Below are 15,329 nucleotides of genomic sequence, written 5' to 3'. Positions count from 1 at the left end.
TTCAGTCTGCAAGGGAAAGAGAGGCTGTATGTGGCAAATTCAAAGGACAGGGAAATTCTCCGTGTCTTGGATGGGAAGGGGAAAAAGACTTGTGTCTGGGGAGGAGAGGAATTAAAGGTGTCGCTCGGGAAGGTGTACCTCTCCCAGTGGCCGCGCAGGGGAAAGGCTCGGAGTTGTAAGGAAATGGGAGGCGTCTCTGATGTTTATTTTTGCCTAGCAACCCACAGCCAACTGCTTCCCCGGCAACCATCCACACGCGCCTCTCTGCATCCCCTTGTCCTAGAGACTGGAGAGCGGTCACTTGGTGTCAGTAAATCGGGGAGGGACTGTGTGGTGGAGGTGGAGGTGGGAGGGCAGCCCCCTCCTTGGCCCACACTCGGGGTCCCCAGGCTAAGGCGCGGCCCTCCAGAGGGTTGGACTTTCCTTACCGAGGTGACCCCCGGCACAACTAAGTTATTTACCTGATCAGCTGGGGAGAGGAGGTGCTTAAGCCACTGGGACCCGGAAGGCGGGGAGGGGGGGCAGTATTGTCTGTGAGCAGCCATCAGGTTCGGAAAGCTGAAAATGCATATATGGTTGGGGGTGCGCTCGCAAGGGGAGGGGGGGTCTCTGCAGTGATTTCGGTGGGAGGGAAGCAATGGTAGGTTGCGCTGCAGGGAAGGGGAGGGGTGCTGCAGGGGCGGGCGAGGCCGGGGAGGGGAGAAGGCCGTCAGCAGGGGAACCGTGCAGATGGCCGGAGGGGGAGGCCAAGGGCGAGCGGAGGCTGCAGAGTTTTCGGGGGAGTGGAGGGGTGGCCATGCCGACGACTGGGGTGCGTGCTGGGGAGGAGGAGTGGGTGGGAGGGACTCCCGTGGGCGGCTGGGTCGGGGAGGGGTGTGCGCGGGAGTGTGTGGCGCGGCCTGGGGTGGGGTGGGGGAGTCCGGGGGCGGGGCCTGCCCGGTGGCTGAGGGAGCGGGGGCGGGGCTGCCCTTCTCGGCCGCGCGGTGCGCGGGCGCCGGGCGAGTGTGCGCGGGGGCGCGCGTGCGCGGGCCCTGGAGGAGGCTCCCGAGCCAGTCGGCCGAGGCGGCGCAGCCAGCTCCCCCGCGCCCTATGTGAGGGAATCGGGGAGGCCAGCGGCGCGCCGGGGAGGGCGAGGCATGTGCACGGGCCGGAGGGTGCTGCGGCCGCCCGAGGAAGAGGAGGACGGCGGCGGCGAGGAGAGCGGGGGGCTCGCGGCGGCGGGCCCGGGCCGAGGGGATGCAGCGGACTGTGTGTGTCTGGCTGTAGCTGACGGGAGGCGGCGAGGAGGAGCCGGAGATCCGCGAGAGGGGCGACCAGGAGGCGCGGCGGTGGCGGCCGCGAGAAGTAGCAGTAGGACGGGCGGCGGCGGCGGTGGCGGAGACGGAGACGGCAGCCCTGAGATGCATTTTCCTCTCCAGCGGCCATGTTAACCAGGAAACCTTCGGCCGCCGCTCCCGCCGCCTACCCGACCGGTAAGGAGGCCCGGGTCCCGCGCCGCCCCGGGCGCGCAGCCCCGCGGCCCCCGGGCCAGCCCTTGTGGCGCGGGCTCCCGCTACCAGCGGGACCTCGAACAAAGTCTGCGCCGCGGCGGGGCGGAGCGGGGTCCCCCGGGCGGACGGCGCGCCCTCGTCTCGGCTCCGCTCATTGTTACACGCGAGCTCCGAAGCTCCTCCGAGCCGGCCGGGGGCCGTCCCGGGCCTCCCCCGCCCGGGACTCTGCGAGGCGGCGGCGCCCGGGTCGGCAGTCCAGCCCTGCTCCAGGCCTGCGGCCGCCCGCAACGTGAGCCGCCGGGTCGCGAACTCGCTCGCGCGCCAGGGGCCCGACTTAACTTTGCAGCCGCCCGAGCCCCGCCCCGCGGGAGCGCCGGGTGTCTGCGTCCCCGGCCTCCTGCCGCTCCGGGACGCCCGCGTTCACGGTCCCCGGCTCTGCCCCGGGGAGAGCGGGCTCCGCAGCCTGGAGGGGTGGGGCGGGGCCACCAGGTCCGGGTGACTTTCTCCCCCTTGACCCTCTTTTGTCTCCTCCCGCGCGTGGCTGCCAGGCCGAGGAGGGGACAGCGCCGTTCGCCAGCTTCAGGCTTCCCCGGGGCTCGGTGCGGGGGCCCCCCGGAGCGGAGTGGGGACCGGCCCGCCCTCCCCCATCGCCCTGCCGCCGCTCCGGGCCAGCAACGCTGCCACCGCAGCCCACACGGTAAGACCCAGGCCGCGGGCGGCGGGGAGAGAGGGGCGGGAGGGGCCCGGGGCACAGGCGCCCGGACTTGGGGGATAATGCGGGCGGGAGAGGGGAGAGAGGTCGAAGTGCGAGTGTCTCCACGCCAGTGGCCTCTCCGGGACGCCGCCCTCTGGAACTTGAGCGAGCCCAAAGCCGCAGCCACAAAGGAGGATTCGTGGCATGGGCCCCTCACTTCCCCTCCGGAGCCCGCCCACCCCTGCGCTCCTCTTCCTCGGAACTTCCTCCTGGTCGCTTTCCTTCTCTCTTCGCTCCCCCTCCCCCTTTTTTTCCCGTCCTTGCTTCCTCGAGCTCCTTTTCCCTGACCCGATAAACATCCCTGCCCCTCCACCACCACGTTGGGTAGTGGGTATTTATAGAAACACATATGTGTTAGGGGACAGCCAGGCCGTCCTGCCCGGAAAATCGATGCCCCAAAGAGCGTCCCGGGCCTGGCTCTACCCAGCAGGGAGCACCGACAATTGTCCTCCGCGTGTGGAAGCATGTTTTATGAGTGCTACAGGTTTGAGCACAGCAGAAATTGTAATTAACATTAACAAAAATAAGAGCCGCAGCAGCAGTCAAAACAACACGCCACCCCTGTAGGATTCTGCAGTTGGATATTATTCACAAGAAAAGGGCCGGCTTTGCCTCGGAAGGAGGTGGGAAGGGATGGGCACCTGACAGGTGCTGTGGTCCCTCAGAGGGCCAAGAGGCAACTGGGAGCTCGGCGCGGGGCTGGTGGCTGCAGAGATCAGCAAGCTGGACTTGACTTCAGACGAGATCGGGCGCGTTCAGGGTGGTATGGCCGTAGACTGGACTGGACTTCAGTCCATACCTTTTCTCGGCTCCCAGAGATAGCCCTTGGATGGTGGCTGCCAGCCTAGGGGAGATGTGCCGTGGAGGAGTTGATGGCTTCCAAGGTCTTGTTTACAATTGGATCTTCCAGAGGAAGATGGTTCTGTATGAGGGGTGCTTGCTAAGGATATGGCTTTGTTTGCCAAGTGAAAGTTAAGTTCTTGCAGAAAAGGCCATTTCTAGCCTTCAGAGGAGCAGCTCTGAGGGTCATGTGTTATGGGGAAACTTGTTTATGGGGAGAATTTATAAGCGGATGGCTAGAGTGGAATATTTTCTCTTAGACCTGGACGTCTGTGCACAGTTCCCCAGGAACATGTTTTCTTCTTATATTTTCTTTCTCTCTCTCTCCTTCTCTTTTCTGTCTCTCCTGACACATCTAGACCCACGGGCTAAGAATTCACTGCACAGAAGTTAACCAATCTGTTGGGCTGTGGTTAATGGAAGAGCATCAGTAGGCTGTTGATTCTGTGTGTTAGACTTGAATGTTCTTGTCACGGTGATGTTTTAGTTGAGAAATTGCCATTGGGTTTAGGTGTTTCAGTTTGGTTTGGAATCATCTGACAATTTGGAAAATAAAACATCCAGTTTTTTTCCATGTGTGAATGTAATCACATGAATTGGTATGACCTGGAAAAGAAATACTACTTGGTTTGCATCCGGCTTCCAGTTATGTAAGGGTGGGCTTTGCTTGATCAGAGCCTCTTTACAACTGAAATATGTAATGAGATGACAGAAAATGATACTAGAGGAATAGCCTGTGGTGGACCAGAAATGAAAAGATGTGTGGGTGCTTCTCGGGACTCCTAATGATGGTGCTTATATTTTGCTGTGGTATCTACCAGATTTACCTGTGATTAACTTACCTGAACTTCAGTAAGCTGTTGATCATTAGAAGCTTGGTTTTGAAAGCATGAATTTGGGTTTTGGTTGTTCTTTAGTTTTGATTTTATTTGCACAGCACTGCAGACTTCCTCAAACAGGCAAGTAAAAGGACCACAGAGTTTATCTGGTTCTACTCCTTCATTTTACAGATGAGGAAGGAGTCAGACAAGTGAACTGGTTTGGTCAAGACTCCTGAGCCAATTCCTATCAAGGCTGGAGCTAAAGCCCAGGCCCTCCTGAGTCCAGCTTTAACACACTGCTTGACCGTTAATTCTAGGAAATTGTATTAGTTTTGTTACAAATGCAAGAACCTTAGCAGATCCATGCGTCCATATGTCTTTCAGATTTCTGTAAGCTTTTAGTTTTTAATTTCACAGCAGTTACAACTAGGAAGAGCTATTTTTGAATGGGTAGGGGGAAGGGCATTACGGAGAGGAAAATAATCTCGTTGTGTTTGCCCATATTTTCTCTTGTAAATGATGTAGTTGGTAGATAAAGTGCATTGACCTTTTGTACCCTATCTCTGTGGATATATTATACTTAGTCATTTTATCTCTGTCCTAAAAATGTACCCAATAACTATTCTGATTCCTATTAGTTTTTTTCTTTTTAATGTTGTCTGGGAGATATTAATGTGCTTATTTTTAAAATTCTGAAATATTAGTATTGTGTCACTTTCATAACTGTTTAATATTTAAAGCACTCTCCAATTACCAGTTTTACCTTTATAAAATAATTGGAGTTAAAGAAGAATGAATATTCCCATTAAAAAAAAAAACAGTTATGTTTGATAGAAGAAAAAGACATTTGACTCAGGGCCACACAGACCATCAATGTGTTTGAGGAGGAGCTAGAATTCCAATCTTTTTGGACTCAGTTCTATTCCCATAACTCTATACAGCATTTCTAAGATGACTTCAGCAAAGTTTTAAAACTCTCAGAAATGTTAGCACAGTGAAGTATGTGCTGTTTTCCCTTTTATTTTTGGAAGACATTAAAACTACCAAATTGACTAGACTATTGTTCTTACATAATTTTTAATGCTAAAATGTATCATGGTCAAAGAGGGCTTTTGGAGGTCTCTCTGCTTCAACCCATACGTTGTAGGTATCTAACAATTACATTCATCAGTATTTTTAAATTTGAGAGGCACTGTGCTAGGTAGGCATTGGCAAATAGGAAAAAGTGAGTGAGAGGTTTTAAACATTCTTAAGTTTATGGTGTCGTCCTGGCATATGTATTGTGGAAATGTTTTGGCATTTCTAGGGCTTTTTTCCTCCCTTTTTATAGATCAGTTAATTGCGCTTCTGACCTGGGTTGTGATTGTAGAGTCCCACAGAGTTTAAGACTCAAAATCATCCTTTACTAGCGCCTCTAAAATGAATCTCCCTAACATCTGGAAAGTTTTTAAGATTCCACATGTCACTTTTAGGTGTTTAGTTGATCTCTTCTGCTACAAGTACTCTTTAATGGGCTGTCATTTGCTTCCAAGTCTCTGCTGATGCAATGCAAGCCTAACATCTTGTGACTTGGGTCACTGGAGACAAGTCCCAATTCCCTGGGTGTTAATTTCATGTTTTCTTATGAAGGTACAAAGGTAGTTCTTAAGAATAACTCGAGTTATTAAGAGTTATTAAGTTCTTAAGAATAACTCAGAGAGGTGAGAGTTAACAAGGAGTGATGGACATGCGTTCTTCCACTCAACAGAAATTGACTGAGTACTTAACTGTATGTTGGGTTTATGTCCATAAGGACTTAAAAAGATAGGAGGTGACCCCACCCTGGAATTGTTCACAGCCAGGTGGGTACATCAGGTGTGAAAACAGGTATGTAAAACGAAATAAGTGTTTTAATATATCAGTGCTCTATAAGCACCCTGGAAGGGAAAGGGACCATTTCACAGAAGAGGTGAGAGTTGAACTGCGCATTGAAGGGTGAGTATGAGTTTACCACGTAGTCCTGGTTAGGAAGGAGATTCCAAGCAGCATTTGGAAAGGACAATAATTCTAGCTCTCCTTTACTCAGTACTATACTAAGCACTCTATCTCTTTTACCTTATTTAATCCTCCTAATGGCCCTAATGAGGTAGCTTTGTTACCTTGTTTTTACAGATAAGGACTCTGAGGTTTAGAGAGATTAAGTAAATTGACCAAGGTGACACAGTTAGTAAGTGGTGGAGCTGGGATTCATTTCCCGTGCATCTAATTGAAAATCCCTGGGCACCTAACCAAACATAACCTCCCCAAAAACAGAGTGTAAAAGAGCGTGGTGTCTCCATGGGTCTTGGGGAATCCAGCTTATTCTCGGAGAGAATATGACAGTGGCGGGTGATACTGGAAGGACTCGGGTCCTATAGGCTCTACATTTGAGAACCTCAGGTTCTTGCCTGTGAGGTCTCATATTATCTGTGGAAATGGGGTGCCTGTGTGGGCCTTAAGCAAAAGCAAGGGCAGTGTCAGAGTGACACTTTTCAGTGGTAACTCCAGAAGCATCGTGGAGAGAAGAGACTTGAGGAATTCTAGACTTAGAAGCAAGGGGACATGTTAAGAGGCTGCTTCGGTTGTCCCAGTGAGAGACAGCAGGAGTGTGAGGTGAGGCAGCGTGGATGGAGGGCAGTGGGGGGGGAGTGGGGCAGATAGGCATGACGGGGCTCTGCAGTGACTTGGGAAGGTGTGGGAGACGTGGAGACAAGAGTGATTATTCGGGGGTGAAGCCTTTTGTTGACCAGAAATTGAGGGTTGTGGGAGGAGGGAATGGTTTTGGTAGAAAAAGCGTGAGTTGAGTTTGAGTTGCTTGTGGGAAAGGTAGCTGATCTGGAGTCGGATACAGGGGGTGTCTTGAGCTCGGGAGACATAGATCGGGCTCCTCTGAGCTAGAGGTGCACATGTGGCGGATGTCAGCCCCTGGGGGGTTGCTGGAGCCCCGGCTGTGGTCACAGTCGACCAGGGAGAGTTACGGGAGTGAAAAGCCACCAGCGACTTGAGGCTTGAACCCTGGGGAAGTCTGGAACCCTCTTTCGTTGCTGCTGTGGAGGAGACCAAGAGAAGGTAGTTGGAAAGACAGGCGGTGATCCAGTTAATTGGCAAACTCTCTTTAGTTCTAGTCACTTAGCTTTTTTTGATGGTATTTTGAATTATGCAGAATATTAAGATTGCCCTTGCAAAAATTGAAGTTGGTTTCTGAAGCTCAGAACGTTTTACTTTGTCCTCCTTTTAGGAGTTCCTAAAGCCCCAACGTTAATTTTGTCCCCAGTGAAGCCTCATGCTTTTTGTAGCATGTATACTGGTAACATCGGTTTTTCTTCTGAAATCTCTCCAAGCTGCCCTGAAGAGAATGGTTCTCTAGGAGACATGTATTTCTAATTTCAGGTCCTTTTATTCCCTGGTGCTTGAAAGACCATAGTGGAGAGGAGGAGAGGCTCAGAAGTGAGGCTTGGGAACAAAAATCCATGGACAAGCCTGTACTACTTGTGTATATACCCAGGACTTCCGAATGCCTTTTTATGAACTGCTTTGCTTTTGGCATAGAACGAGGATAAAATAACCTGTCCAGCTACCTGACAGAAGATAAGTTCACTTAGCATGGAATATCATCTGTGAGTTTAATGAAAGGGTTCAACTAGAAGTCTTCCAGAAATCTGAGAAATAAAATCTCTCAGTCAATGAAGTCATACTTCAGACAGGCCCAAGTACTATACTATATTCTACTTTGTTTTAGAAGATTGCAGAGAGAAAGTGCATACCTCAGATAGTCCTGTGCATGCTGTGTGTCAGTTAAAGAAAATTTGAAGGTCTTGGTCTCCTAGTAAGAAGGACTTGGAATTTCATTTTATAATCTAGGTAGTCCCAAACCACTTCCTGAATTATGATATTACATATACAGAGCACTTCTACGCATTTAGTGATACGTAAAGCCCAAGAGGTAGGATTTAGGAGGAGATGATGGGAAAAATACTGACAGTAGAGGACTTCAGCTAGTTGATTGTAAGCTCCTAAAGGGCAGGGACTCTGCCACATGTGTGGTTAGACCTCAGCTAACACTGGCTGAATGAATGAGATAGATTGTGAATGGCAAGTTGATCTTGAAGCTTTCGTATAAAAATCATCTAGTGGGATGCTTTTAAGACTTGTGAGTGATTGTCTGAGGCTGGCAAGAATTCCTAACTGGGAGGGGATCCTGGCTGCTACTCCTCTTCTACCCCTCACCTCTTGGCCATAATAATGCTTGAAAGAAATCCCAAGTAGATTCTCAGTAGGAACGCTGGGGCCCCTTGGCTTATGCCATCAGTTTTGTTCAGACAGGAATGTTTGTGGATGGCATGTGTGCCTGAAATAGAAATGGCTACTTTGTATTCCTTGTCAGAAAGCTGAGTATCCCAGCAGCCGGGAGAAATACATGTCTTGAGAGAGCCAAGCCATTGACCAAAGGAAGGCCCAAAAGAGGGTGGCGGCTGGATTGTTGGGCTGAATGGCCTTAAATGGTCATCACAGCCAGTGAAGCCCAGAAACTTAAAAATAGGTTTGGGGTTTACAAGATGCTACAGAGTGCACATCTACATGGGAAACTTTCCAGCCTAAAAGTACAATTTTCTTTGCTTCTGGATCATGCACTTTCCTAGGTGTAATTAGTTTGATTTTCAGGTAGTGGAGAAGACCGAGAATGAAGACAGTAGTGTTCTCAGAATAGAGCTAAACACTGGAGAAGGAGTAGTAAACAAGACCGACCTGGTCCCTGCCCTCACGGTAATAAAGAAGCTACTAAGTGAAGTGTGAAAAATGTTACGATCTGGGGGCGGGAGAGCCAGTAGAGTGCTGACGTGTTCGTGCTTTTTCTGTATCCTCTTTCATCTTGATATCGAGTATGGGCTGCACGGCACCTCTATGATATCCCAGGCCCTGTGCTAAATCTTAGGTAGAGGATGATGAGCAAGAAGCATGGTCTCTGCCTCCCCTGAGGACTTACTCTAAGAGCCCCGAAAACACGTACAGCAGACTCTTTGTTACGTGTAGCAGCTATGGGGGTCTTTTTCTTCCGGATCCCAAGTTGGATAGCCTTCCCCAGCCAGCCCCCCAACCTCTTCTGCCTTTATTTCTGTCTGAGGCTGTCCACGTCACGTCCCCTCTCCCTGCCGGCGTGTGCGTGAGGTCCCTCCTGCGTGCGCAACCCTTTCCATTTAAGAAACCCGATTCTGGCCGTAAATTCAAACCGAATTGGATTTTGTAAAGGTGGGGGTGGGCGCCGATTTATACAAGATCCCTTTCGAACAGACAGACGTCTTCCATTCTCCTGATGTGCCCTTCCTGAATTACAGATTGGCGGCAGTAAGCACACGATGAATGACCACCTGCACGTCGGCAGCCACAGCCACGGACAGATCCAGGTTCAGCAGCTGTTTGAGGACAACAGTAACAAGCGGACAGTGCTCACAACACAACCAAATGGGCTTACAGCGGTGGGCAAGACGGGGCTGCCGGCGGTGCCGGAGCGGCAGCTGGAGAGCATCCACAGGCGGCAGGGGAGCTCCACCTCTCTGAAGTCTCTGGAAGGCATGGGGAAGGTGAAAGCCACCCCCATGACACCCGAGCAAGCGATGAAGCAATACATGCAGAAACTAAGCAGCTTTGAACACCATGAGATTTTCAGCTACCCTGAAATATACTTCTTGGGTCCAAACGCAAAGAAGCGCCAGGGCATGACAGGCGGGCCGAACAACGGTGGCTACGACGATGACCAGGGATCCTACGTGCAGGTGCCTCACGATCACGTGGCTTACAGGTACGAGGTCCTCAAGGTCATTGGGAAGGGGAGCTTTGGGCAGGTGGTCAAGGCCTACGACCACAAAGTCCACCAGCACGTGGCCCTGAAGATGGTGAGGAACGAGAAGCGTTTCCACCGGCAGGCGGCCGAGGAGATCCGCATCCTGGAGCACCTGCGGAAGCAGGACAAGGACAACGCCATGAACGTCATCCACATGCTGGAGAACTTCACCTTCCGCAGCCACATCTGCATGACGTTCGAGCTGCTCAGCATGAACCTCTACGAGCTCATCAAGAAGAACAAGTTCCAGGGCTTCAGCCTGCCTTTGGTTCGCAAGTTCGCCCACTCCATCCTGCAGTGCCTGGATGCTTTGCACAAAAACAGGATAATTCACTGTGACTTGAAGCCCGAGAACATTTTATTGAAGCAGCAGGGTAGAAGCGGGATTAAAGTGATTGATTTTGGCTCCAGTTGTTACGAGCATCAGCGGGTCTACACATACATCCAGTCCCGTTTTTACCGGGCCCCGGAAGTGATCCTCGGCGCCAGGTACGGCATGCCCATCGACATGTGGAGCCTGGGCTGCATCCTAGCGGAGCTCCTGACTGGATACCCCCTCTTGCCTGGGGAAGATGAAGGGGACCAGCTGGCCTGTATGATTGAACTGCTGGGCATGCCCTCCCAGAAACTGCTGGATGCATCCAAACGAGCCAAAAATTTTGTGAGCTCCAAGGGTTATCCCCGTTACTGCACCGTCACGACTCTCTCAGAAGGCTCCGTGGTTCTCAACGGAGGCCGTTCCCGGAGGGGGAAACTGAGGGGCCCACCGGAGAGCAGAGAGTGGGGGAATGCACTGAAGGGGTGTGACGATCCCCTTTTCCTTGACTTCTTGAAACAGTGTTTGGAATGGGATCCTGCGGTTCGCATGACCCCTGGCCAGGCTTTGCGGCATCCCTGGCTGAGGAGGCGGCTGCCAAAGCCTCCAACGGGGGAGAAGACGTCAGTGAAAAGGATCACCGAGAGCACTGGTGCTATCACATCCATTTCCAAGTTACCTCCACCTTCCAGCTCAGCTTCCAAACTGAGGACTAATTTGGCACAGATGACGGATGCCAATGGGAATATTCAGCAGAGGACAGTGTTGCCAAAACTTGTTAGCTGAGCTCAGTACCCCCCGATGCTGGTAATTCTGAAAGATACGACATTGCTGAGCCTTACTGGGTTGAAAAGGAGTAGCTCAGACCTGTTTTTATTTGCTCAATAACTCGACTCATTTGTATCTTTTTGGCACTTATTTTAATGTAAGAAAGTTGTTTGTTTTGTTTTTATAAAATACATGGGGACAATGCTTTAAGTTTTTATACTTTCTGAAACTGTTTTTGTGTTCTAAAAGTACGATGAGCCTTACTGTATTTAGTGTGGCAGAGTAATAAACATCAGTGGCAGGCCATTGATTACATCATGACTGCCGCGCATCTACAGATTGGTGTCAAAGACATTCACTACGTGTTCATGGTTCATAGTATATTCTCCCCAAGGTGATTGCCTCCGAAGGCCCCCCTTCTCTCTCCACGCTTCAGGTTCATGCACAGGTGCAGCCTGTCCAGCTTTCGTTTGCCATAAGTTACCCAGGTGGTAGTGATGGTGGGAGGAGAATGGTCAGGATGAAAATGATATTCTAAGAAAAGCTGCACCTTAGAGATTTTCCCCTAAAATAGTGCTCAAAGACAAAATCAAATCCCCACAGTTGAAATGCCCAGTTAGCATTCTGACATTCTAACGGCCAGCCAAGCAGACCTGGTGGATGAATGGAAACGTGTGTTCCTCCAGATTCTCCAGTGTGATCAGCGAGCTGTTTTGCAAAGAAGCCTTGTTTAAAAAAATTGGTTTTGCACCTAAATTTAGAAATGTATTACATGAACTGTTCCTCCCGTCTCTTTGCTTTTCTCCCTGCTGTTCTTCTTTCACCACACATCTGTTGCTTACATTTAATTTCTTTTTCTTCCTTCAAATATATATCCCAGACTCCTAATACAGAATAGAGACATTTTAGCTGTGATTATGACCATCTTTTCATGTTCCAGTTTAAAAAAGAACAGCCTAGCTACTTAAGGTGGGGATTTCCATAGCTCCAAAGACGGTTTAGCAGATTAGACTGAGTTCACACTTTTCACGTGCCACAGTAAGGTTCTCTTAGCCTGGGAAAACATCAACTCTTTAAAAAGAGAGAGGGTTGAAAATCCTCTTCATGAACAGAAGTCATTGTGCTTGTTCAGCAAGGCCAATTTTAACAACAAATTCGAAGGAGGAACAGTTCAGCCTCAAGTTAAATGGTTTGATTTACTCTATGCATCATTAGAAGAACCACAGACATTGCATTCCTCTGTTTTATTTTACTTTCGTTTGGATTGCACTGATTGTTTTTGTGGGAATGACACTTTACCTGGAAAAGTGAGAGTTAGGTAAAAGAATATTTTCTCCTCTGAATAATAATTATTTTCACAGTGAAAATTTCAGTATTTTATCACTAATATATGAGCAGTGATATATATCAATTCCAAGGCACGTGGAAAAAATTTTTTAGTATGTGCAATTTAATATAGAAAGATTTCTGCCTGTTTGGACAATAGGTTTTGGGTAGTATAAATTAGGATAAATACTCTTTTATATGCACAGATATTATTGTATTGATTGCCTGTAAATTGATTTACAAGTACTTAAAGCATGGTCCCCAGCGAGGCCAAGAAAGTTTCCGGTTAAGTTCTTTTAATATTAATCCTACAGTTTCTCTTACTTTCAAGGAAAAAAATGGTAGTTTTGAACAAAACACTTCACTTATCTTGAGGCTTTGTCAGTTGATGGTGGAGAAAAATGCTCAGGAACTATTACAGATATTTGCCAAAAAAAATCAGTAATAAGATTAGCTTATTAATAAGATAGTGGTGTTGATATTTGCTTTACTATTTAAGGGTGTCACTGATAATTTATGCTTCTGTTTTTAGAAATTATAGCTTCTTTCCCCTAGTCAAATTCTTTAGCCTGTTGTACACATTTCTGTGTAATCTGTGGAAGTGCAATAATGTTAGTAAGTTGCATTTTAAATGATGCTCATGTGATGATACCCCCCCATCAGTGGCTTCTAGAATTTAAAGATTGTGTATTTATTATTAAAATTTTGGCTTAAAGGCATAAGAAGTGGCTTTGTAAAACCGCAAGCCTCTTAATGATGGTTAGCATCTTTAAGTCATTAAAATAAACAAAAACATTAAGGCTGTTTTCCCATTCCAGCACTCCTCTTCCATCGTATCCACTCTCGAGATTTTCACTTTTAGTTTTAAATATATGAACCTGAGCCTGCCATTAATATGAATATCCCTATAAAATGATTATCCTTGTGAAAATTTATAAATGGGCTAATACTGCTGGTCTTCTCCCTCACCACACAAAACTGGTTCTTAAGATGCCAACAATGCATTTGTGACTATCTTTATTCACAAATGTAACCGGAAACTTTTAAGCCAAACTATAATGTGCAGCACTATTGGGGCTCCCCCAACACCGCACCCCCTAAATACAGGGAAATTTCCCTTATTCACAAGAGCCGCCATGTTCAGTGTTTAGTGATAGAGCTGCTTTTTAATTCTAGCTTAATTATAATGTCAAAAAAAAAAATACCTGTTGCATCGTTGTGATTTTAAAACACAAATGAAGGGCTCCGATAGGCTACTAGGAGTTGGCTTGGAAACAGTCCTTGGTCTCACAGGTTACCATTGTCTAGGGATGTCTGAGCTGTTTTCAGATTTAGGAAGAGCACAGTGTGGTCTTGTCTTTGGTTGCGGTCTCATCTGGCTCCGTTTCTTGCACCCCCAGAGCGTGCATTACCACTTAAGTGTATTGCTACAACAGTGGAACAACAGTGATGCAAGACAGTGTAGATTAACAGTAGAGGAGAAATTGTGCCCTTAGTGATAACAATGTGCCTTTTGTTCTGAATGCCATGTTGTAGGGCATGCATTTTTTGGCCTCTTTAACTCTTTGAATACTAGATGGAACCCACCTCTGCAAAGATACATCTGTCTTAAACATCCAGTTACTTACAGGCCTTAATAGAAACCGTAAGGCGTGAAGTCATCGTCAGGCACCGAAAAAGGTAACCACTGGTTAGTTACACAGGGAATTCCTATGTTTAAGGGGTTAAAGATGGTCTTTGTTGTATCTTAACATCAGACTGATTTTTTAAACGATATTTTTTTTTTGTTATGCTAACACTAGACAAAAATCAACTGTATTTGTAAAAATTTACCTCAAACCATTTAATTTTATAGTGTGATTAATCCCAGGGCATTTGGTATGAACCAAAGTGCATTCCTTTTATATGTGCCTGGCTCTAGCAAGGATGGCCAGGGATTTTTACAATTTGGGTGCAAGGCACTTAAGCCACTTTTAAACTTACTAGGTGGTTTGGAGTCATGTGGAAGGACTCCATCAGAATGTTAGGAAACACTTTAGGCATCAGTAGCATTGGGCCATATTGGAATCTTCAAAGTGTGAATTATTTTCAAGAGAGCATTCATTTTTGTAATTTTTTTCATCAAGAATATTCTGGTAAGCAGAAGACTTTAAAAAAAAAAACTGATTAGGTTGGTAAAGGTTTTAATATTGCCCAACATAATGCTGTGGTAGCATTTAAAAAAAAAATAGTATTTGTGAACTCTCTGTTTCTTAGGGGCTTGTACATCTCTCTGCTATGGACATAGATGAAATTAATTGTAACTATACTCAGCTCAACTGCTACAGTTATGTCTAGGCAGTGGCTTGGGTTTCTATCGAGCAACAACTCAGACACGTGACTGTAATATGCTGCAACTGTGTGTACTGAAAATATGTGAAAATGGTTGAATGTGGACTGTGTATATATGTATGTAAAAATTTCTGTGGGATGCTGCTCTCGCCACTTAACATGAAATATGTTCTAGTGGATTTTAATCCTAGTGGCCAGTTCTATGATACTGTATGTATTGTACAGCTGATGACAGGAGTAAGACTGTTCAGTGAATATTTGTTAAATTTTATTGTCGTGGCCAGAGATAATTTCAGAATAAAATTTTAATGTCCTACCTTATACTTTTCTCCCCTTTTCTAACTATAATTTTACTCCTGATCTATTTCTGGTATCAGTCTTGGTCTGGTAGCCTGGAGAGAGTTTAGAATACAAACATTTTTCAGCAATCACTGATTTTCTTTTATTAGTTCAATATAAATGTACAAATTCCAAGTCAGGAAGACTAAAGTTTTTAATAGGTAACTCTTTCTTTTCTCAGCATATTCTGTTCTTCTACCTTTAGTATTTCTGTGTTAATTTTCCTTTATAAAGCCTCTGCTATGTTCTCTATCATATAGATCTAGTATCTAGTATCTTGCTAGAACCTCAAAAAAACACTTTTTTTTTAACCTTCAAGTTGATAGTTAAGCTGTGGGAGCAGAGTCTAAATTATTTCCCACCAGTCTTCATTCTTTCCTATACACAAGTCCTGGGAAATTACTCTTCTGTGCTGTCACCAGCTCCCCCATATGCTTTTTAATGCTTATGCTTTTGCAGTTCTTATACTTGGTGGTCTCTTTGGTTC

At 47.4% G+C, this 15,329-nt stretch overlaps 1 protein-coding gene across 2 annotated transcripts; it reads left to right on the top strand.

The window, feature by feature from the left end:
* Positions 1 to 1,007: 1,007 nt before the first annotated feature.
* On the top strand, positions 1,008 to 14,824 carry DYRK2 (dual specificity tyrosine phosphorylation regulated kinase 2). Of its 2 annotated transcripts, none has more exons than XM_057556149.1 (3): positions 1,008 to 1,472; positions 2,039 to 2,187; positions 9,257 to 14,824. In XM_057556149.1, exons 1-3 carry the CDS (start codon positions 1,424 to 1,426, stop codon positions 10,862 to 10,864), a joined length of 1,806 nt encoding a protein of 601 aa, XP_057412132.1. In that variant the 5' UTR covers positions 1,008 to 1,423; the 3' UTR covers positions 10,865 to 14,824. The 2 variants fall into 2 exon arrangements, with proteins under 2 accessions (XP_057412132.1, XP_057412133.1); XM_057556150.1 differs by lacking the exon at positions 1,008 to 1,472 and adding an exon at positions 7,314 to 8,687 and having other exon boundaries at positions 2,074 to 2,187.
* Positions 14,825 to 15,329: the final 505 nt, after the last annotated feature.

The sequence above is a fragment of the Balaenoptera acutorostrata genome, chromosome 11, assembly GCF_949987535.1.
Source record: "Balaenoptera acutorostrata chromosome 11, mBalAcu1.1, whole genome shotgun sequence".
NCBI lineage: Eukaryota > Metazoa > Chordata > Mammalia > Artiodactyla > Balaenopteridae > Balaenoptera > Balaenoptera acutorostrata.
Note: the sequence above shows the minus strand (reverse complement) of the source record. Positions and strands in the feature narration are given on the sequence as shown.

What these genes read in the sequence shown, in the direction of transcription:
- DYRK2 (XM_057556149.1), top strand. Translation starts at nt 1,424, where the DNA reads ATGTTAACCAGGAAACCTTCGGCCGCCGCTCCCGCCGCCTACCCGACC. An exon ending in TCCCGCCGCCTACCCGACCG is followed by an intron (nt 1,473 to 2,038) that starts GTAAGGAGGCCC and finishes CGTGGCTGCCAG; the next exon opens with GCCGAGGAGGGGACAGCGCC. An exon ending in CTGCCACCGCAGCCCACACG is followed by an intron (nt 2,188 to 9,256) that starts GTAAGACCCAGG and finishes CCTGAATTACAG; the next exon opens with ATTGGCGGCAGTAAGCACAC.